This window comes from Rhea pennata, chromosome Z, assembly GCF_028389875.1.
Source record: "Rhea pennata isolate bPtePen1 chromosome Z, bPtePen1.pri, whole genome shotgun sequence".
Taxonomy (NCBI): Eukaryota; Metazoa; Chordata; class Aves; order Rheiformes; family Rheidae; genus Rhea; species Rhea pennata.
In genome coordinates this window covers 25519837-25544558 of record NC_084702.1, presented here as the reverse complement: position 1 = coordinate 25544558, position 24722 = coordinate 25519837, and the positions used below count along the sequence as shown (strand labels likewise).

At 37.4% G+C, this 24722-nt stretch overlaps 1 protein-coding gene across 1 annotated transcript in view; it reads right to left on the bottom strand.

The window, feature by feature from the left end:
• Positions 1-20619: 20619 nt before the first annotated feature.
• The window catches only part of RORB (RAR related orphan receptor B), a 44714-nt gene continuing 40611 nt past the window's right edge, over positions 20620-24722 (bottom strand). The window contains exons 9-10 of the mRNA XM_062599796.1: positions 21274-21386; positions 20620-20775 (exon numbers count right to left, since the gene is read on the bottom strand). Of these exons, the coding sequence (XP_062455780.1) occupies positions 20620-20775; positions 21274-21386 (269 nt within the window). The remainder of the gene's footprint in view (positions 20776-21273; positions 21387-24722) is intronic.

Below are 24722 nucleotides of genomic sequence, written 5' to 3'. Positions count from 1 at the left end.
TTTTATCCATGGGCTGAAATACAGGACTTTGTTACAGTAACTTTTTAACTCTTCTCTACATATATTGTTTCTCTAGAAAGCCAGACAAACAGCTTCATAGTCAGCATGGGCCATCATCTTGTACTAGCCTGAGCTGTACAGGACTGGAAATCTTTCCAGGTAGCATGGTTTGCTTTGTTTTTTCTGGGCCTTTCCTGCGGCTCTGCTCTTCCATTTCACCTGGGCTGCTGTCTTCCAGCTGTAAGTGCTAGAGTTCTCATTACAAGAAGCTCATTACTGTTATCCTGAGCAACCCGAACATCAGCTCTCTAGGATAAAAACTTCACCTGAAGTATATAACGTACTTCAGTGGCCAAAGGTGGACAAAATATTAAACAACACATATGTGTATTAGTTTGACCATATTAACCATCCTCCATGTGTACTTCATGGGATTCTGTACCTTGAATAAAAGCCCTTGTCACAGTTATGTCTGTCTGTTTATAATCTTCTCTGTTATCTCATCTCTTAAACCTGAATGAAACAGTGCACACAATTCCTTTCACGGTATGCGAGTAGCCTTCACTTCCAATGAAACCTGCTTTAATACTTAAGCCAATGCCCCAGTAATACACTGTATAATACCATATAATAGTCTGTTTATGAACCTCCCAAATGCTTAAAATTTCTTGTTTGCCACCTCACATTTGTTCTTTCTTTCTTTGTCATCTTTCTTGCTCAAAATTGTTGTAAATAGGATTGAAGGACCAAGATGAGCTGTTCATGCTTGTAAAGCAGGACAAATATGTGGTATTTTTCCTTTCCTGCTTAAAAATACTAAATATCTGTCATGTTCTTCATCACAGGTCACATTTCAATGCTTGGGCAGGTAATTCCTGCAATAAGACTTCTATATGTACACGTATAAGACAAATATATCAAGAACCTACTGTTAGTATCTATGTTCTTTAAAGTAAGCAGCCTTCTGCCCACTGAGACAATATGGTAGGTAAAGCAGCACATTTTCAACCCCAAATACCTCACATTAACTGGCAATAGTTAACCTTTTTATTTGCTTTGTAACTATTTGGGTTCTAAGACCTTTTCTACTGTTGCTAGAGGTCAGGCACATGATCTACAATGTGGTTGCACTTGGTTTCCCAACAACACTACTTGTATGAAGATGGGCTTGAACTATCAGAAATATGCATTAATTTATTGCAAGGTTAATATCCACCTTTTGCATGGCCAATTTCTCATAGCATGAGTTTGGATTTTTGTTCTTCTGTTCAATATAACCAGACTCAATGGCACATAACAAAAAGAACAATAAAATCCTGTGAAAAAGGTTTTTAGAGACCATCATGCTAGTTGTTAGGGAAGACTATTAACTGCAAAATCTGCACTTATGTTTTGTGGCATTCACTTTGGATGAAAATTCCTTCCTCATGGATCAACCCACTTACCTACCTGAGCTCAGCAAAGGAATCTATTGCCTGAGGACTTAGAATTACATTTGTAGTGCAGCTGTGGAAAGGAAAATATCTGCTCACAAAGAGATCCCTCCCCTCTTCTCCTCAGAAAATTAAAACCAAGAGTACAGCAATGACACGTAATTGCAGCATGCAGAGTCCACAACATGGAAGAAATTACAGACAGTGCTGATGCCAGCTTTCCAATTAAAATTTGACAGCTCTTGTAAATTTACCGTTTACTTCTGCAAGCACCTACATTACAAGAAAAAGAAAAATTCCCCCAAGCACTACAAAAATAAAAGTCCTTGCTCAACTGCTGATATTTACTAGCCAGTTCAGTGAGAAGACAAAATTCTTATAAAAAAATAAACACTAGGAAAGCAAACTGAAAAGGAAGGAGAGAAGAAGGAATCTTTTATTTCCAGCCTAATAGCGCAGGAAGCACAGCTTTGCAGTTAGCTATATTTACCTGAACCCAAACCCTGACAGTTTTCTTAGCCTGCTGTTTCTTACAATGGCAGGCTCAGGTAAGTCTTTTAGAGCACTGTATAATTATTGAAATGGTAGAGTCAGGTTCCATATTTGCAGATTTCAGTGTATGGCTACAGGTTTTCTAGAGCTTCTGAGCTTATTGCTTGGCTAGTAAGTTTTGAAATATGATGTTGAATGCATAGTATCTATAAGGAGCAGCTAGGTTTTTTTTGTTGTTGGGTAGGGTTTTTTTTTGCCTCAGCAGTCTTCTACTAGAGCACACACTGGAGGAAATGGGGGAGGATTAAGACACAGTAGTTAAGGGACTTTAGAGACTCAGTGAAGACAGACCTGTAGCTTGAATCCAGGCAGAGGCCCCAGGTGGACTGAGCTTTCTACAGCTTTCTTGATTTCGCTGGCATTTCCAGGATCCTCTGGCTGTCATAACCTAGCAGTTTGCCTTCCTGTAATTCTGAGTATTTGGAGTAATTGCCTCCACTTGCTCCTCTTGGAAGTAGCACTTATGTACCCTTCATACACAGTTTGCAAAATGACTTTTTATCTGCATAAAGTCTGTTTTAAATACTGTCACTCCCTTTAATTTCTCAAGCTCTAATCTATGCAGAAATGTTTTCTGTGCATGATGCTCTAACAGGAACTTTAAGGAGTACAATGAAAGATCTAAGCTCATTCCTTGCTATAAATATCTGCTACTTATTAAAGAGTATGAGGTATTTAGTTTTCTCTCCTGAATTTGTAATTACATGTACTTTGCTCTGGTCTCATCGCCTAGCAGAAAGTTCAAAAATAAAGACTTTATCTCTTGACGTTGCTGGCAGTGTGCCTTCTACTCAAATGACAAGGCATGGGCAGTAACATCCTTTCATCTTCCCTTCCTGTCCTAGGGAAGTGGAACATGCTGAAGTGGAACATCCCAGGAAAGGAAGGACTGTTTCCCTTCCATCTCAATCCTAAATTCCAGCCCCAAATAGACATGGAGCTCAAGTTAGAATGAAGGCTGGATTAAGGCACCAAGCTCCCACTCTGACTCTATGAAAACTTTTTTTTGGACTTCTCTATTATCTGAAGAGCTCTGTTAATCAAACCTATTATGTTTCCCCCTTGGTTTTCAAGTTGAGAAAGGAAAAGTAGCTTCTTTAATGTCCCACAGATTGATGATTAACATTTTACTTGTCCCTGCTGGTAAGTAAAAGAACTACTTTGTGGACAGTGAAAATGCCTGCAAGAAGGAAGTCAACTTGCTTTATTAAGTTGTACTGCTTCATTAATCACAATCTTTTTTATTGCATTGCTCAAAGCCAAATCCATTCTACCTCACTGGAATGGGTTAGCTCAAAACCAAGTGCTCTTAATGCACCTTTGACATCTGGCCTAGCAGCTGGCTATCTGCTAATATTGCTCTTAAGAAGTGTCAGGAGCCACATTTACTGTGACCGTTCTAGCCCTTCTGATTTAAGCTGCTGTAGAGGGCCATGAATTACCTTAAAGGAGCTCCTCTGGAAAGCCCTAAGTTTTGTCCTGGACCCCTACCAGCCTTACTGCTTCATGAGTATGAACAATCAGACAATTGAACTGATTTGACTTTGCCACTCCTGGAGTTTCATTGCCTTTAACCTTGGGATGTAATGATAGTAATGCCATGCTAAGTGCCTCTCCTACTGGGGGAATGGGTCTTGTCATCTCAAGTAGGGCACCCTTTCTTGTTAGCTGAAAACTGCATTGATTTGCAGTGAGGGGGGAAATAGATTGAGCATGATTAACACCATTTAGAATGCAGCTTGTTTTCCTTTATAGCTTTTGAAGATGGGAAACACCTACGTGTATTTAATTCCCTTTTAATTGTAAGCTCCTTGCCAAACAAGATCAGCCTCAGTTTTTTCCCTGAGAGATTCTTTAGTGTCTATTAAGGGCCTAACAGCATCAGCCTAAAATGTTTGTACTCACCCCCAACTCCAGGCTGAGCAATGATGGGCCAGTTTGATTATGGGCTGCAGTGAATATGGAGGCAATTGTCCCTCTCTGATGAAGGTACTGCTAGAGGAGAGATTTTGTTTCTGGCTTTGGAAGGTTAAGAAATAAGAGCTGCTTAGTAAAACCTGCCAGCTCATGTTAGGGAGAACAGACTACAGAGTCCTCTGCTTTCCAGACAGCTATGCCGCCTACTTGCTTCCCTTGCTATCTTCTTGTAACCTCTCATATTGTTCTCTGCTTCCTACTCTTGTGACATGGAAAGAGGCTGGGAGAGGAGGTAATAACAAAATCAAACAGTAGTTTAACAGTCTTTTGATAACTTGGCCCTTCTCAGACCAGCAGGTTTTGGCAGAGGTATCAAATTCGTTCACGGATATTTTGTTCAGAAGAGGCCATTATACTTACCTGTTTTGACTCACAAACCCCAGAGATTCCCAGGTTATCAAGCAGGAATTTGTATGCTAATTGAGGCCTACAGAAGGAACCTATGCACCTTAGGAGGACCGTTTTCAGTGGTATTAGACCCTTAAGGCTCTGGCTAGTACTCTCTACCAAATTTCAGTGTGAAAGAGAAGGTGGCTTTGGTTAATACTTTTGACCCCTATGGTGTAGGGATAAGCATACATTCACTGCTGCCATTCCCACAATCAGTGATGTCTAGCAAAGGCGCAGAGTTGATACTGGAGACTGGCAAGATCTGCAATACCTGCAGCTGTATCCACCAGAAAACAAGGACTGGAGTCATAATTATTGTGCCACAGTTACAGAGAGGAATGAAAGGCTTCATAGAGCAAATTAGTTCAAGAAGCACGGTATATTTTTGTCCACTGACAGAGCAGGCAATGTCAGGGAACATCTCTGAAGGCTGAGTCTTACCTCAGTGATGGGGGTGAGATGCAAGCTTGTTTGCCTGGTCTTGGCAGGAGCTGGATGCAGATCAGGAAGTAGCAATGATGTTAGAGTTCTAGCTTACTGCAGGATGTGCTGTGTCACTTAAAGTTGTGTGTCAAGGGGCAACAGCTGGCTTGTGTTAAGGAGGAAGACTCTTCCACAGAAAACTGGCACCTCTCATGCCTCTTTTTGTTGCAGCAACACACAAATAACAGCTAAAAAACAAACCCTATTGTATTCCATTAAGCAACAATATTTGTTTCAGTTCTTTATGTAATACAAATAGGGACTCAGCTCTGCAAAGGCTCATCTGTGTCTTCCCAGCTGACTCCCAGTCTTTCTCAATAGAAGCCTAGGCAGTGCAGTCTGAGGCAGGAGGGAGCTATGATCAGGACATGATGGTGCATCTGGCAGTTCTCCTGTTGGAATTAAATGGATGGAACTCATACCATTTCAAGGAGGTCCAATTTCAAATGAAATGCAGAAGCACAGAAGGTTAGATTAGATTTCACAGAAAGAGGAAACTGACGGACTCTTCTGCAGCATTTAGAGTGCTGTAGCACCTGAGCTAGAAAGCAGACTCTATGTCCTTACCAAACTTCTTTATCTCCTTCTTTTCCATTGACACTTTCATACTGCTTCACTCTTTTCACGTTCCTCTAAACCTTACTGTCTCCATACCTCCATCACTCATTATAGAAACCTATGGAACCTTTAAGTGTGTTCTCTTTTGCACGTCAACATATTTCAGCAGAGCAGCTCTCCAGACAACAACTCTGCATGTAGAGATGTGCATCAGATACACACCCTCGGATGCATGCCCTAGGTTCCATTGCTGTGAAGTCATTCAGCAGATTTCGAAGAAGTAACTGTAGGTTAATACTTCTATAAAGGGAGCAGTCTTGGCTGTCATATATGTTAACCCTTCCCTGTTTCATGTGCTCCTAATTTTCTCTGGTTTACTTACAAATATTATCTAGAGGAATCCCTGTGAGCATTATATTAATCATTACTATTTCAAAAATTCTGTTTAAAGAGAACATGATGGTTTTTTTGAGACATATGATTGAGTAGGTATTTTGTTTACTTAATACTAGAAAAAATGCAATTTCTAATGCAACAAAAGGTATTGGTGAGATGTGAAACCCTTGGCTAGATACAGTCTGAAGTAAATATTTTTATTACAACTTGATCTTTCCAGCATAGGGTATTGTGTCAGTGATTCTGTGTTGCAATACTGCTCTGTGTTGGAAAGACTATTACAGCGGCTCAATGGCTGTTCATGTTCAACAATATTGGAAAGAAAAGCTATTAGGAATCATCCTAAAAAGATACTGGTGAAAACTTTAAATGCCACAATTCAGCCAAGAGAGACCAGTTAGTCCTTGTTGTTCTAGTCTGTGAATTTAAAAGAGCAGGTTCCCTCTCTATGTTGTTAATGTAAACACTAGGGGAAGACATTTAAAGTCAATAATAATAATAATAAATAATAATAATAATGAGATGTATACAGCCATTAAATGACTGAAGAAGTTTAAATGAATTTCTGTTTTTTATCTTCCATGCTGTTTGCTCTGATTTTTAATCTTTCCATGGAAAATCATAAAAAGATATAGAATTTGCTTTCAATTTAACCAAAAATGCTGGATTGTTTGGATTGTTTTCTGTTACCTTTTGTAACAATATTCCTCACAGGAAAACTGTGTCCACAAGAAAATTCTATTTTTACTGAAAAGAGAATAGATCTAATACAAATGTTTAGAAAATTACTTCTGAATATATATCACAAAATATGCCTTTATTAACATCAGTTGAAAATATCTCATATAGTTTCTGGTGGATGGTATCTACATTTGAGGGCCAAAGATTCAACACCCTTGAAAATACATAGCACATTTTGATTGTACTCACTGAATGATTTTAAATTTGATCAAAAATGACAAATTTGAATTTCCCATTTCACCTAATGATGTTGAAATCTGTTGGTCTAGTTCAGTGATATGCGTCCATATTCCTGCTCTAAATGCACAAAAATGCTCTCCGGCATGTATGCATATGCTTTCTAAAATATGTCATGAGATTGCAAAATGCATGGTATCTATGAGCCGCTACTGTTCAGAGAAGGAGTAACCAGTGTATATTTTAGTATGATTTGGATACTCTTTAGCATCGCATGAGTATCCAAACCATACTTTAAACACTGATTTATAAACAGCCACAGCTTCTCAGGGTGCTTTTTCAATGATATTACAGGATTACAGAGTTTTCCCTTAAGGATGCAGATGATGTTACATTTCAGACTTCCGTTCACAAAACAAGTCACTCTGAGGCCCTGAAACAATAAGTCACCTCAGAAAAAGGCTAAGTAGATTTCATTAGTAACCCAGATGGCAGCAAGAGAACGATGTAGTCCTTGCCAAGACAGTATGGGTTTGTTTGATAACACCTGGAAACCTTATGGTATGGATCGAAATATTGCTTATACTCTAAAAGTGCCAAGAAAGAGATAAATAGATATACATACACCAAATCATCTGCCTACCTAAAATGACATGAGTGATCAATGACCAGAGAAAACATTCCAAAACACACAGTTTTTAAACCTGATGTTGTGCTTATTTTCTTGTAGGTCTCTTGGTTGGTGATACAATGGTATTATAAACTAAAGTTCATGGAGAGAAAATGTTAACTCCATAAAGCAGCAATTTTCGTCAAAGCTTTTGGCTTGTAAAGTATTTTGCACATCTTGAAGCTGCTTGGATAGCTAAATTCAAAAAGTTTCCTAAGTTTGTGCCTAGCTTTAAGTTCATAGAGGATGTAATTTCTTTTGAGTACAGCATGAATTAAAAAGTACGCACAAGCTAATACCACTGTATTGGGACCCCTCTAAAGCATGGTCTTCAGCCTCTCATCCACTATAAGGCAGTGAGAATAGAGAAGAAAAGGAATAGTGTAAAGGACCTTCAGAAGACACAAAAACGGGACAGCGCCCCAGAAAATAATATACTTCCCCTTTCAAATTACTTAAGTGCAAGCCATGGCAGCTCAGCATTCATAGCAGGCAAAGATGCAGGTGAAGAGATGAACAGGGAGGAATCCTCTCTCCCCCTCCACATCTACAGAGAGCGTCTCTAGAAATATCTAGTAAGAGACACTGCATAGAATTATTTTACAACTTGAAAATAAGAAAAGGAAGTCCTCCTCCTTTTGTAGTGAGAAGATAAGCATGTTGATTAGGGCAGTACAGCCTTTTAAAAAGGATGAAGACTGCCTGTCTCCTCACCCCAACCCCTTCATGTTGCCCCTCTTTCATATCACAGTGCTCCTGGACATGTTGCTTTGCCTTGAGAAAAAAATGGGGACCCAACTGTATGTCCAGTAAGAGAGAAAGCTGGTTTCTAAGTCCAGAGGAAATTTTTACTTTTAAGAGGGTAAGATCAACATATGTTTGCTAAAAACTCACAGCTGAAAACTTCAGGGTGTTTGGTCTTCAGCTGTCACAGGGAAACAGAGGACATGCCAGACCTTGCCTATGTCAGTTGATGAATTGTTCAAAGGCTGGTGCAAAGCCTGTCAGCTGCAGAACTACAACTCTAGTGCCTTCTTCCTTGCAACTGAATGCATTCTTCAACTTAAAAATGTCACAAAAGCAGAGAGAGAGTGGATTTTTTTTTTATATATATAGCCCATTGATAAAAACTTTTCTTAATCTGGAGAAATTCCAGACAAAGACAGCATTTGCTCAGAATTGCTATTTGTCCATTTGTTGAAATGGAGGCAACTTACACACAAGCTTTATTAGAGCTGGGCTGAAACTGTTGGTAAGGAGAGTATTCCCTTAAGCTCAAGACTGTAGTTACTACAATAGGAATTTTGAAGGGATTTTGCAAAAATTATTTGTAAATCACTGATGGTGCCCGATCTGTTTGTGTTTTTAGGAAGTGTAGCTATATGCACAGTCTTAATGCATAGTCAGGTCTGCCAAGAGGAGAGCATACTTTCATTAACCTATTTGATATAAATGTAATAAAAACCTTTTGGGCTCAGAGACCCTTCATCATCTCATTAAAACTCATACTTTTAAAAGTATATAAAACTCACTTGTCTCACATTCTCAGACCATTAAAGATACAACAAAACCTCTATATAAATAGAAACACAAGCAAACACTTTCCAGAAACATAAGCATGGCTGGTAACGCTAACATCTACCCTTCCAATACACCTACCCTTCCCATACACCAGCACCTCAAACTGGGAGCACAGGGGGTTGGTGTCTTGTATAGATCAGTCTTTGTCCTCCCAAAGCACTTGCAATCCAGTTTTAAAAGGATTTTTCTGAAGATTTATTTTCAAAGTAGGAAAGTGAGGGGAAGAGTGGAAAAGCAGGAAGAAGGGAAAGAGGCAGAAAAATTGCTTCACCAGATTCTGACTCACCCAGGACAATATTGGATAATTTTTAGGATGTTTATCACATTTGAGGAGATAGTTCCTTTTAGGAAAGTGTTGTTCAAAGTACATCAAATTCTTATGCATCCACCATATATCATGATCCATAAGGCTACATGGGCATGTGTTTGTAATTAAGTGAGCATGTGCAAATATATATCTGTAATTGTCAGTTATTGTAATTTCATAATGTATTGTCTAATGCATTACGCCTTTGTTTTTCTTGTAAACATATATTCATTCATACTACCATCTACCTTGAAGAAACTGTAATGTGCAAAGAGGATAAGGTATTTCATATACCTACAAGTACATCTACTGTGAGCCTGGTGAGTGGAGTTACACTGACACTGAGCTAAAACTTTTTCCCAGGAGACCTAGAAATATAAGCTAGTTTCAATATTATTTAAGATAATTAACTGTAAGGAAGCATAAACTACACAAAATCTGATGATACTGTTTTAAGGTACACTGCCTCTGACTTTCTAACTGAGAAAAATACAGGTTAGCATCTATATGAGCACTGTGGACACTGTGTATTTAAACATCACCAGAATATTTATGCAATTCTTTGTTCTGAAAAATGCAAATGCAGTAGTCCATATATTTCATATGAGTAGTAAACAGCTGAGCTTCATGATGTCTCCAACATGAATGTTCATATGAACTCATTGTTACATTTATTTGAAAGGATTTCACACCGATGGCAAATCTCCAAATGAACCTTAAATTGCTAGGATGTGAAACTCTAACTAAGCTAAGCTGCACTTGCTGTATCTCAGATCCCAAACTTACCTGCCTGCATTGTGATTCAAGAAGCATCTAAACATTTAGCTGGCCTTAGATGCATGCAAGAGTGCTGCTGAAGTCAGTAACACTATATGTACAATTTGTTTAAGAATTTAAAAAATAAGGCCTTTAGGTATTGTTTTTTTAATTTGTATTTAAATTTAAATATAGGCTCCCCCAAAAATAAAGATGGTCACATAGTCTCTTAAAAGGTACTTATCCTCAGTTTTGACAGCTGATACATTCATCATTTCTTTTGAATATGATATCTTATTTTCAGTTAAGATAATATACTGCTATACCACTGTACAGTTGTGTTCATGTAGGTGTCTCTTAAATAAAGTCCTTTGTTGTTTTACTACCCTGAGGTTTTCCCCCAAATAAATAGAAAATAAATGAATAAACTGATATTCAAAAGTTGCAGCTATAATTTAAATTGCAAAACAGAGCTACTTTTGGTACATTGATGGAGCTACATGCTATCCTTAATTCAATAGGTTAAAAAAAAATCCTGAAAGTAAGTGCAGACTCCTGATGTTTATGTTTTTATTTTTATCCTTTTGTTTTGGAAATGTATGCGCATATTTTTCCCTGACTGATCCAGGTAATTTAATGATAGAGGGAAAAAAAGCAACACAACAGGTTTTATTTTCTTATACATTTTTTTTAATTTTGTTCAGCATTAAAGAAAGGAACTTCATCAACATTGATTGTCATTTACAGAAAACATTCAAAAATCATGTGTGCATTATTATGGAATGCTAACAGTATTGAACTAATAATTTACAGGACATAAAATAAGACAAAAATCTAATACATTCTAAAGTAATATAGAACCTTTTTCATTTGACAGGTCCTAGGAAACTCATGATAAAAAATAAAACCCTGAACGGTCACTTTCTAAATGAATCAGGCTGTAGTTTTACTCACATACACATAAATTAGGTAAGATATATTAAACAAGGAGAAAGATCAGAAGAAAAATGCTGGATGAACTCTTGGCTCCACTGAAATCAGAGGTGGTTTTCCTATTGATTTCAATGGAGCCACATTTTTACCCAGTATGTCATGGTTCATTTATGGTTTTGCTTTTTGCATCTACAAGACAGTTAAGATACATATCATAATTATTTTACAACTAAGCATCAGAAAAAAAATCACTCTTGATTCTATGAGGCATTTCATTTTAGAAAGGAGTTTTGTTCTCCTTTCGAGAGTGATTCATTTTGAGTGTTATTTGTACTTTATTTGATCATTTTTTAAACACAGTTCTTGACAGGCAATGCAACTCTTGTGCGTTACCAACAACAGTGAGCACACTTATCAGTACAATATCCCCAATAGTAATATCCCCAAAAGTTCAAATCACATTGATTTACAACAACATAGCTACAACCAAGCACCATATAGTTCATGGCTTGGAGATCTGAGTCTTAACATTTCATTTCACTCTAACAAAATGAACTGGAAATAGGATAAAAACATTAGATATTTGAAAGCTGGAAGTATATGAAAAATCAGTTTCTCTCATAATCCTAAAAGCAAGGAAGCATTCTCAGGGATACTTCAAAAATATTAGAAAGTTTCATTTAAATCTAAATATCTATTTTAATTATGTTTTTCTTTTTTTATAAATCGATAATCATAAAATACTAGCCATAAAGTCATGTTACTTATGCTCCTGCCTGGGTTATTACAGCTGTTGATAAACTGGACATAATTTCTTTTTCTATTATGATCTTTAAAACACGTATTTGGTGAAGGTCAGTTATGGCTTCAGATTACAGCGAATAAGTGTCCTGACCTCAAATTTGAATAAGAAATTAAAAGCATACAAAAATATTTTGCTCATCGGAAAGAAAAATTTGTTTCTATTAATATAATCCATGCCAGAAGGATTCATAAAAGCCATATGCTGTAAGGAAACATTATTTGCTTGAGCAACCTTTCTTTAAATTATATTATTCAAATACAGTCTGCAGATATTCATACAGTACTCGCTATACAGACTCACTCGGAACAAGTTTCACTGAGAGTCTTGTTTCTTTCTTTTTTTTTTCTTTTTTCTTTTTTTTTTCCCATTACAAACAGAATTATACACTGAACACCAACAGCTGGTCAAAAGGCTTTATCTATTACAATCAGTTTCCATAAAAACTGAAGAGTACATTACGCTTATAGGAAGCAAGTACATAATTTGCTCTTTGATGTTTTTCCTCTTAAAAAAAAATCATTACAAAGTCTTATGCTTAAACAGAGACATAGAAAAAGTCAGTGTATTCACTGTCCCAAGTTATTTACAGCAAAAATTACAGAGACAGCATACATAGTATTAGACTTCCACAAGCATATATTAAAAGTAATTACATTTGAAAAAATATTTTATTTGTCTTCTACATTTCTACAATACATACTCAGGTTTTTTTATTCTTATTTTGTTTGTTTAGTTTTTAAGTAACTTTCTTTAGTGTTAATCAGATGAGGCAGACAATGCAGTTGTAAAATAAGAGATTTTGTTGCTATTCTGATTCCTAATTTATTTATACTGTCCGTTCATTACAGCTAGAGTAATTAGTTTAACATGGTAATTATCTCACAGCGATTAGCATAAATCTCAAAATACCCAATGCATTTTATTTAGCTGCGTGTCGATAACGGCTTGCTTAGAGTTCAGTTGTGCTTTATCTGTGGCCACAAACAAGTACAATCGCAGAGCCGCTCCCTGCAGCCTACCACAGGACACATTGCAGTCATGCAAGAGGCGAAGACTATCACAGCTAGTTCACTCATTATGCTACTCAGTGGCTTTTCAAGAATAAGTGCATGAATAAATCCCCATCTGCTGCACAAGAATGCATGGTCTACATTTCGTAGAGTTAAGTTATTACTAGTCTTTTATATTAACAATGACTTTTTTTTGCCCGATTTGGACATTGAAGTGACAAGTTAAAAAACACAACTGTAGTGCATCTGAATCCCCAAAGAAGCTGACAGCCTAATCTAGTTACATTGATTTATTAAGCTGAGTGTCTAATCAAGACAAATATAAGTGCTTTTTTCTCCCTTCTTTTTAATTAAGCCAGTTTTAAATGGAACAGACTAAGGTAAAGCCTGTTCTTTGTGGTTGCCCATCTGGCCCTGCTTGTTCTTCAATGCAGTTGAGTTTTTGTTGGTTAAATAATAAGGGACAAACATGATCACAAAATTGAAAATCAGGAGACAATTTTCTAATTCTGTCCATTCAGAGTTTTATATTGAACATACTTTACTGTTGCCAATGTATAGCTATAAACAAGGGTCTCAGCCTTTTCTTGAAGCACATACATCTTCCCCAACAGCAGTATCTTCGATCACAAATTAGTGGCTCCATCCCAAGAAACCAACAAATATGTAAAAACACTGTGATATCTACATTAAACATTTTTTTCTTTATATTTTTGTACAGAAGACTGCGTGCAAAGCAAACATTTTCTGCATGTACAGTTACAAAGAAACACTTATAATTTATTTATTGCTGCTATATCCAAGGATGTTTTCTTTTACTCTCCCTATGTGCTGTGCTTGAATTGTGAGGATGATGAAATTATGTAATTGTAGTACAGCATGTTAGCGAACTCACTGTGAGTGGCACTATCCTCGCTGTCTGCAGTAACACCCAGGAAATATTCTATCCCAAATGCGTTTCTATTCCACTTTCTCAAGTGCATTTCATTATTCTCTCACTATAAACAAAATGGAAGGGTTGCTTAGAGGACACTGACACATCCCTTGTGTCACCAGATGTTCCGACTGATTTTTTTTTTTAGGAGAGTTACTGCTCCATGAGTTACCACTGGAGAAATTTTCGGACCTATTCTTTTCACAATGGCTTTTGTCTACAGTTCAGAGGGCACACAAATGCAGCTTTTAGACTGAAGTGGTCTGCTGCAAATCATTTCTGGGATGGTAAATTCTTGGGGTTTTTGGCTCATTGTCATACAATCCTACTTATGGAGACTGTAATGGGGGCTCCGTTGCAGGGACAATACAGTCATGACATGCTAGGAGGAAGAGGAGAGAGGAGCCTGCTTCCTGCCTTCTGAGTGCAACATCGTCTCTACAACCAGAACCAGCTCTGAGAAGGAGCAAAGATTTCCCACTCCAGACTTTACTCCTCAGGATGAAAGAGCAGAAGGGAAAGAAATAGAAGCAGGCACTCTGACCAGAGGACTTTTCTTTTTAATAGGCAGGTGAAATGCTAGCAAGAATTTTAGTCACTTAGAAATGGCTCCCAGCAATCTCAAAAATTAAAACTCAAATTACAGCGCATACTTTGGCAAATGAAAAGGACCTCATTGTTTAGAGGTCTGGGTCTCTCCACCTTTTGATGAGGTCGTCCCCCAGACTTCTAGGCATAGCAAATTCAGTAGATATAAGGAGCACAAAAGCATACCTATTCATTATGAGGATAAGAGCAACAATCAGGCTCAGAGGAGGGGAGGGCCCCTTGGTTAGAGACCTGGTATCAGCTCAGTGATTGGCAAGATAATCCACTGCAATTTTTTCTTTCTGTATATGTTCTTATAATGATAGGTCTGCTAATAACCTCTGAGGTAGAGCTAGGGGTAAACAGAAATGCATTTCAAATCTCTAATGATTAGGAAATGGGAGCATTTTTCAGTAATGTGGTATAAAAAGTGGTCTTACACACATTTACTAGAGATGAGCCTCTGCTGGGCACACCATACAGAGGCCTGAGGGATGGCTATGGCTTGGTGCATCCGTGAGAGGAAAGGATAGCAGTTAGCAACTTCATTTTATATTGCTTGCTCTTTATAGACATTTCTCCATGTGGTAATTCAGAAAATTGTGGCTGTCATTGCTGACATGCTGTCATTTATTCCATATCTTAGCCTTTCCTCTTGCATACCTGCAGCAGTTCTGAACACAAACCCACATTAATGGTACCTAAACTCAGTATCTTCAAATCGCACTTTCTGTTATCAACTGCCTAAATACAGTAACTCGTACAGAGCTCATTTGCATTTTGCTTCCAAAAGGCTTTTCAAAGCATCAACTGATTGCTTTGAAATATTCCAGTGATTGTGAAATGACAAGTGATGTGAGTCCTGCATCAAGCTGAGGAAACACTGACAGTGAATTCGATTAATACCAATGTTAGCTCTAAAATGCTGGCTTTAAAGCCTTGTCTGGGTTGCGTTCATTCGGGCAGCTCAAACTATGCCCCTCAAAGCCTCTAACATTCTCTTCCTTATCATTACCATTATACTTATATAGCTATTTTTAATAATGAAACATCCCTGAGTGGCATACAGTGCAACATCTGCATCAAGCAGTGATTGTCATTTACAACACGTGAAACTTAAAGGAAACAGGACCAGGTCTACAACACACTGTTTTTAAAGGATGTCAGAGACAGTAGCTAGTCTTCAGAGTGGAAGCAGAAAGTGCTGGGATACATAGTAAGTACATATACCCTATTTTGTCAGAGAAAAGAAAGCTGTTCTATTTCAGGTTTCCATTTTAGCATATATACCTAGACACAATGCATTTGGACCAAAAAGACTGTTTGATGTTTCATTTTGACCTTGTTACCCCGTGCTATGTTCCTGGGATGTCTAATAGACAACTCTAAAAACAGGAATCAATCTTCCAGGTCAGATCTTGCCTATACTGGAAACAGCATAACCAGTGTCAGGAGGAAGAAGATGGTGGGAGCCTGAATGCCTTTTGGCTGTGTTTTGTAGCACAGCTTTATGGGACTGGAGAAAGATGTGGGGGGGACAGGAGCCATCAGCTGCATGGCTCAGGGCTGCTCAGCGAACTGCCGCTGTCTTGGAGCAGCTCCTGCAGCCTGGTGGTGGGAGGATGAAAGCACAGAACGAGAGAAAAGCTTTGCATCACCTTTGTGTGAAAGATGTTAGTCCCTGCAAAACTAATCTACAGGGAAACATACATCTGTGCAAGCTACTCCCATGGGAGCAAACACCCATGTAACAAAGCTCACATTCACAGACAAGTCCTGTAGCTGCCCCCCTGCAACACCCCACTCTTAGACACATGCACTGAGCCACCGCTGGTGCTCAAGATGCAACACAGAAGATAAATTGGTCCCTGTGATATGGAGCTGAAACGAATGACACGAAGTGTAAAGTAAAAGCATTAAAAAGCAAGTATGAGGACAATATCTGACTTGTGCTCCACAAAGCTCAAAAGGGACCTCCTAATGCTAAGGGCCTCTGACTTTATGAGAGGTTGAGCATCTTCTGTGTGGTGCTGAGATACCTCCAATTTTAACAGCTCTAGTTAGAGTTCAGGCAGCCTGACAACTTGTAGAATCAGATTCTAAATGTTGCCTATCACAAGCCAATCATAAAATATATATTGCTTTTGGAAACAAGTTCGTTCAGTTAAGTGCCTTCTATTACCCTGTTTTCTAGCAATCACTAAAGCAATCTTTCCTTTAAAAGAAAACACGACTCTTGAAATTAATTCTTTATACAAAGAGCTGGCAAGAGTGACATTTACACCAAAATTAGGTCCCTGTGGTAGTCTAATGAACAGTCTACATCTGCCTGCTTGGCACCCAGGATAATTTAGATCAATGTGGGTGAATTATCTTAGAACAATGTTAGAAGGTGAAGATTCAATATACATTTTAAATCCTTTTTGTTAAAAATCTGGGGTTAATTATTGAGAAGTAAGTCTCATTTGAAGAGCTTGTCACTAAAAAGTCAACAAAAATTAGTAATTACTACAGAGCAGATGTGACAAATGTTAGTTCTAGAGATTTAGTTGAAGGGTTTCAGATACTAGTGAGGACTAATGAAAGCCAGTAAGAAATAAAGTGCAGCACCGGTATTTTCTGAAATGAATTCTGTGAGTAGAATAAGCTGCTAATTATTGGGACTCATGGTGTTTTATTGTTTAAAGTCTAGTAGACAACCAACATCAGGAGCCAAACATCATGAACCCAACTCAGGAATTTGAAAATTTGAGTATATCAACAACAAAATTCCAACCCATAGTATATGACAGTTATTTGTTGTTCTATAGTCAGTCAATGAAGTGGTAGAAAAATGTTCTGCTCTACTTATTAGCCAGTCCCAAATTATCAAAAATTAAACAAAATCTATCAACCTTAGTTAACATAAACAAATAATGTATGAGAATGAACTTTTATTGTCCAAATAAACAACAGAATTGCTCTAATTCTTTAGAGCTGTAACAAAAGTAGAAAAAGTTGTTCATAATTAATATTATTTGAAGTTAATAATTTAATTCACTGCCAATATTCGTAATTGTTCATACAAGCTATTGCCTGTTAATGGCAATGAAGATTTTGTAGCATAAAGATTTTAGGACCATGAGATAAGAATCCACTTTCAATCCAAGACAGGACACTGCTGGTCCTCAGCAAGTCACTTAATTTCTTTGCCTTCAAATGCTTATCTTCAAAAAAGGACAATAATCCCTATTTATGGAATACACTAAGAGGTTGCAGTGTAAGTGCTTGAAGTAAGTGCTTTAAGGATTAAATGTACTTTGGAAAAGGAATAAATAATGCTTTTTTCACTGGTTACCTTCATTCAGTCATCTTGCCTAAGACATAAGTCAAACATCCTAAGGATTGATACCTGCTTTGAAAAGAATGAAATATTTTCAAGAAGCAGCACATAACAGTGAGGGACATATGAACACAAAACTTTTTGATTTACTAACACTAAGGACAAAATTATGTATCATCTATTCTATATTTCTGTAGACTGGCTAAATTGCTACTTCTAATATACTAAAACAATTTAAAAAGGATTTCAAATAAATATGTATATGTGTGTTCTTGTGTTTGGAAATAATAAGGTAGGTATTAAGCACTAGCAATCAAAAATGAGTTCTTCTAATGTTCAGTTTGACTTGACTTTTTCTCCCAAATGACTGCACATAGGCCATGAACAAAACCAGCTAATTAACATTTTGAAATTAAAAAGATGTGGAGTTTGTGGTCTTGTTCACGGACTTGCCATGTAAAAGATGTAAAAAGACAAATCACCTTATAAAGTGTTGTCATTTTTAGAGTTTAGGTGGTGTAAAGAAATATCAACAGTAATGCATTCTTATCTGTGTTAACTGAAGACATTTCAATGTAATTAACTAAGATCAGAAAATGTGCTCTGAATTTGGAGCAAAATAAATATTTTAGAAATTTCTATGTAATTGGCAGATATTGTCATGTTTACAATGAAATTATTCTCAGCACAACTGACTTTGCTGTGCTTTTTTTTCTGAGGCTGAAACAGACTTTCAGAGAAACATCTATAAGTTTATGACTTGGGTTTACGACTGCAGTTGTATTTAAGGGATTGCTAAGAAGAAAGAGCAGAACAAACAGCTGTTGGTGGTGTCTAGAGCGGATACTGTCATGAAACGTATGTGACCACATAAGCAAGTTGATAGAGGACAAGAGAAAACTTTATAAAATAACCTTGGAATAGTCTGTGAAATATGTGGTCCCGCAGAAAGAGGAACAGAAGATGGACATGAGAGCTGTGCAGGTCTCCTGGAAAAGCTGGGATATTAAGGTATCACTGCAACAACCCTGTATTTCTGCATGTGCCCTGGGCCACCTGGGCCCCTGTAGGCTCCCATGGCACTACTGTGCTGCACAACCCTCCACACAGCAGGTCCTTCTGCCTCCCTGAGTGTCCTCCTCCTTGCTCTTTCTCAGACTTCATTGACTTCTGTGAGATTTGAAATATTAAAAAAAAAGTCTGCTTGTAGGTCCTGCCTTCAGATCATCTATTCTTTACTGCCTGCTTCCAGTGATTTCTGCTCTACAACCTCCACTGGAATCACTGAAGGGGATTTCTCTGGAAAAGCTTCCTCAGGATAGAAGAGCGGTAAGGACACAGTTGTGGGGGAAGCTGAACCCCTGCTCTTCTATAGGCAGAAAGTCTATGGTCTGTGGCTCTAACAGCATCCATATATATCAGTCATGATTAATAACTAAATGTAATAAATCCACCAGATTAAGTCGGTGGCAGTTTTCCACTCTCCTTTGTTCAGTACGTGCTCTGTAATCTATAAAGGTATAAATTAAAACCAAGGATCAGAATGGTCAGGGTTGAAGTGATGATGGCAACTTCAATCCAATCTATACCTGCATGTTTCCAGATCAGACCTAGCTCTGTGCTGGCCCTTGGTTTTGCAAGAAAATGAACAAAGTCAATTCAGAGACAGACAAAGAAATCTATGATCGTTTGTTCCCCTTTATACGCACTCCTCAAGTGCATATAAAGTCAAACATATGGGTATATATACATATATATTGTTACATATATATATATATACATATGTAAAATGGAAACCATCGACCCATCTAGATGATGGCTCTGTCAAATCTAATGATAGTTGTGACGGCCTTTGTAACAATGTTCTTTGCTCACTTTGTCTTTCCTCTTCCCTTCCTTCATCCCCTGTGGCTCCTACTCTTCAGAGACACATTTTAGGCTTCCTGTGGTTTTCACTGATATTACTATATGCCTTTCCATTGACTTCAGCAAAAAACCAAACAAGCCTTGCAACTACTTTTCAAAGAAATATATATAAAATAAAACCTTCTGTTGAATCAGAAAACTGTAAAAGTGAGATAGTCCACATCTACACTCTGTGTTTTAGGTACCTTACTGACATCAGGTCCTATCACGTTCACTTTTGTACATGCTCTATCCCTGTAATAGGGATAAAATTCCAAAAAACCTTTTCCTCTCTCCACTTGAATTATCCAGACAAGGCTTTTGCACCATTGATACATTCCTGATGTTTCATTTATAGACTGCACACATGCACTACACATTACATGTCTCAGAAGTAATCCTGTCATTATACATCGGCAGTTGATGATTTAACTCTGACTGGCAAAGTAAATCTTGATTGCCCAATTAAATATTACTTGGAGAGTAAGAAACACATGAAAGCCTGGCTGAGCATCCCTTGAAAGTAGGCATGGGATTTTTAAGCTATAGCATGTATGCATATAATACATACATATATATATGTATATAGCACATATACATATTTATATGTGTATTTTATACATGCACAATAATTTCCAAGACAGCTACAAATTTCCACATGCATTAAACTATCTAAAACCAAGAAATAGGCAAGTCTAACAAGTGGATTTTTCTTAAATTATATTTGAACAATAAACAGCAAGAGTAATACTGCAAAGTACTGCTCTATTCTCATTTATATCTACAATAAAATTCTATGAACAGTTGTCTCCTAAAACATCCCCACAATAAAATAAAATTAAAAAAAGGTAACACCCAGTGTCCTATATTTGTATATTCAGGGTCAGTTCAAAAAAAGTAAACAAAGAAAAGAAAATAAAAGAACCCCACTCAGAGGTGCATATTTACATTCTTCAAACTGTAGCGGTGAAAAATAATTCTATTAAGTGCAGGACATTCCTAGTGTTGCAGTAGTGACATTTTTAATAAGTTCTTCATGAAAACATTTCTTTTGTCCTAATAGTGATGCATTCCATGACTATGTGACAATTGTCTTCCCCTTCACTTGCAGCCAGTGGTAGAGTCTGGATTGAAAAGCTCCTTATATAATGGAGGAAACAGTGTGTTCACTATATCTGGATGAGATTGTTTAAATACCTGTAGTTTCTCTCCGTGCAAGTTGCAAAGTGCAGTAATGGTTGGTATCTTGGCTATTAACTGTGAGACATTAAAAAAAAAGAAAAGGAAGAAGTTGGAAGTAAGTTTAGCATAAATTACAGTTTCTGAAATGAATTAAGGTAGCATCTTGTTGGCTGACTGAATGCAATACTCTGAACTCCATCAGAATTACCCATCCAACAGACAAGAAACTGTTCCTACCATTAGAAGTTAAACAAAATATCCTGAAAATTTTAGTCATATGCCAAAGCATATATTTAAGAAGAAGGAAGTGTCTCCAGAGGTGTTTTTTTTAAAGCATTTTCATACTTGCAATAGTACCAAATAGAGTCATTAGTGGTTTGAACAATAAAGAAAGAAAAAGGTAAGACATTCAGGGACAAGAGTACAGGAATAAGCCTTCCTTCTTTTCCTACACAGTGCAAAGCACATAGTTTGATCCTTTTAACTCACATTAATGCACAAATGTACAGAGAAGCTGCTACAAAAAGAGACACGTGGCCTCGGAGTACTCGGCCCTCCTTTTTAACAATTTACCTTTGTCAAAGTGTCATCATCAAGGTGGTTCTTCTGGATCACGTGTTGAAGTGCAAAGTAAATCTTTTCCTGAAGCTTTTGGACCTTCCTTGGCTCGATTAACCAGGCTCGATCTGGGAAAAAGAAAGGCAGGGGCTAAGGCCAAGAAAAGTATGGAAGTGAGGCATGTTCACGGGTGGACAGTGTCCCATGAGCATTCAGAGCAAACATAGTCCCATGAGGACTGCAAGATAATTAAGATATGGTTTCAGAGGCAGATCTCAGTCCATTAAAGGATCACCTGATAGTTTAATTAACACATACAAAGTGTAGAGCAACATAATGTTGATACTATGTTTGTTTGTGCCAGGATATTAGACAGAAAGATAGGAGCAGAAATGAAACAAGGTCCATGCATTTTATTATTCTCTATTGGTATAGTCAGTGTTTTCTTAGCTCCACACTGCTTAGGTGAAAAACATGTTGTGTCGTCTCCATGACTTTTTAATCCATAAATAATAAACATATTGATCAAAACAGTCAGTCCTTTGAAAATAATAGAATATAATTATTTAAAAATTAAAACAAAATATATCTCATTATTTACTAGGCTAACATTTTGAGACCAAATGTTATATTCTGAATAAAAAGAAATGTCTTCCTTCAAAAGAATTTCTTTAATAATTCAACAGAATTATGAGTTGTTGCAACATCTTGAAGTGCAAATTTCTCATTATTTAGAAAGGCTTTCTTTTTAAACAACACAAAATAAAAGATTATCTAGGAGAATAAAAATTACAGATACAGTTGTTTGGAACCCTATGTAGCTTCTGCTGAACTCAAATCCCCATTGATTTCAATGCGTGTAGGAGGTCTTTCTTAAGATCTATGTTCTTACAAGCCATAACTTCTGGAAATAACTACACACAAAGTGAAGTAGCACACCTCAAGACAATTCTGAAAATATTAATCCAATGTGTTTATTGCACCAGTAAACCCTTTGTGTTCCCATGCTGCAAACTTCCTGTTCCAGTTCTCACAATCCAAAACTGACGCTTGGGACAGGTTTTAGCTTCCAAACAGGAAATGAAAAAAAAAAAAAATTGTCTTAGGGCATGAATTGGAAGATGCAGAAAAATCCCTTTCCCTTTCAGAGCTCTGTCTTTTCACTCCTTCAGTTACTAAAATATTCCATAGAAATGCGATAAGTTGACCATTTCTTTGAGCATGCTTGTCATACAGACTAGATCTCAACAGTATTTTAGTACAGAAGGTGTTTTCCAGCACACTGAGAAGAGTGCTTGAAAAGTGTACATCACCATCTACTACAAAAAGAGATAAATCACTAAATCTCCAGATACTTCTCAGGTGCTCAGCGAAAAATCTCCCTGCTTTCCTGCTGAACCAGTGGGCACAGAAACAGAATTAGCTAAGAGTGACCATAGCACCTGCAGAAGTGAGCATATAGTAGCATTTAGACTTCCTAGGTTAGATGCAAAATTTTAAGCTGTTGTGAAAACACGTATTTCAATAGCTTTAAATCAAGGCCTATTGTGGCAGACTGAAGCTGAAAAGATTTAACAGAGAGAGCAATCCTTAAAGATTTATCCTTCTGTCACAGGAATAAGCTTAAAAATAGACTGAGGCTGTTGGTGCACAGGTTTCATAAACTATCTGTCACAGAGTATGCCATACATAATGTGAGAGTGGTTAAACTCATGAAAAGAGCTAGGTAAAACTCTTACAATGGATATTAAGCTTGACTCCCAAAATGTGATTTCTAACACCTAAAACCATCTGTAAATTTGGCTGGAATTCCTCAGATACCTTTAATTGTATTCATAGAAGTTGAGGAAAAAGAACTCAATAGATAAATGGCTACCAATATGGTATGAGAAATACTGGTTCAATTCTGAGCTTTTCCTTTAGGAATTTGGACTCATCTACCTTTAATAGTGTACAGACTACTAAGCTATGGTATAGTGTTGGACAGAAGATGAGGGACAGCTCAGAAGCTCTCTTTTTGCAAAAAAAGGAGATGGGAAAAAAAGAACATGGTCAGACAAAAATTCAGGAGAGGGACTGGAACATGGGGGGCCAGCTGGGCTCCAACGCATTTGCAGGTGGAGATACTTCAGCATTTCTTATTGGAGTCACTCTACAATGTTTTATTGTGGAAATTAGAGTGGAAATAAAAAATCAAACCAAATAATTACCTACCAGCATGGTGGTTATGACACTCATGTGGGAGGTGCAATATCTGGATCTGTGCTTTGAACTAGGAAGAAAATGGGTCTGCCACACAGGACCCCAGCAACTACATTAACAGGTGTCCTTAGATCCCCTCCTTCCCCTTGGGACTCCTGTTTCATATAAACTACCCAAACAATCGTTGAAATTGAAAGCACAAGAGTCACCACTCTGGTAGTTTCTGCAGAAGAAAGAAACTGAATCTGAGTATCTCACTTACGGAGTATCTGTGTTCCTACACTGGCGGGCAGAAGGAATGGGGTAGGGCATTAAATGAATAAGTGCTGGTTTTTTACTTCTGCATTCATTTTCTCAAAATACAGCACAGGCATTTTGAACTACCTGGAACATCTAGTGTTGAGTGAAATTATTTCCTTTTCCATTATTTATTGTTATTGTTTTGATAAGACAATAAATGGCAAATTTCAATGTCAGTTCAATCTATATTGATTTTTCCTGCCTCCCTAGTCTTAAATTCAAGCACCCTGCTGTACTGGGAGTTACTTACACAATCAAAATTTGCATTTTTTGCATGAGAGTTTTTCACACATGTATGCGCTGCTTCTGCACATCACTTTTTTTCTTATTGCTTCTTTCATGACTGAAAATACATATGCTTATAGGCTATAGGAAGGAGCAGCCAGCAGGCATCAAGTGTTTTCACATTTGTGTCTTGGTTAAAGGAATAGGAGAGAAATAGACTGTATGTTTCCTCTTGTCTTTGTGTAGGAAAAAGCCAGCTTGGACATGAAAGGTGGAATTGTGGATTATTGTAGTATTTCAACTTGTCCCACAAGCTTCAACCCTCAAGCTTGATTGAGGTGAAAAGAACTTGGAATTGCTTCTGCTGATCTATGCTGCTTGGCAGAAACAGAAGCCGCTACTCAAGAAACACCCAGCCCTGGAGTGCTGTAGTAGGACTGCTGTACGTCAGGACTGAAATTCATTAGTAGAGTTGACTTTCACAACACATGCCTGCCATAGAGTTGGCCCACAGCCAGTGTTGAGTTGCTAGCTTTTTCAAGCACTTAATACAGCCACAGACGTTTTACAAGAAGCAGAAACAAGTGTGGATTCTCAGGCAACATGAAGTGCTGGCAGAATGCAAGAGATTTTGGTGCCTTGTGAAAAAAAGGGCATATGAAGAACTACAAAGCTTGAATCAGAATCTTGATATCCATTTAGTGCCTACCTGCATCTAAGCATATTTAATAAATGAC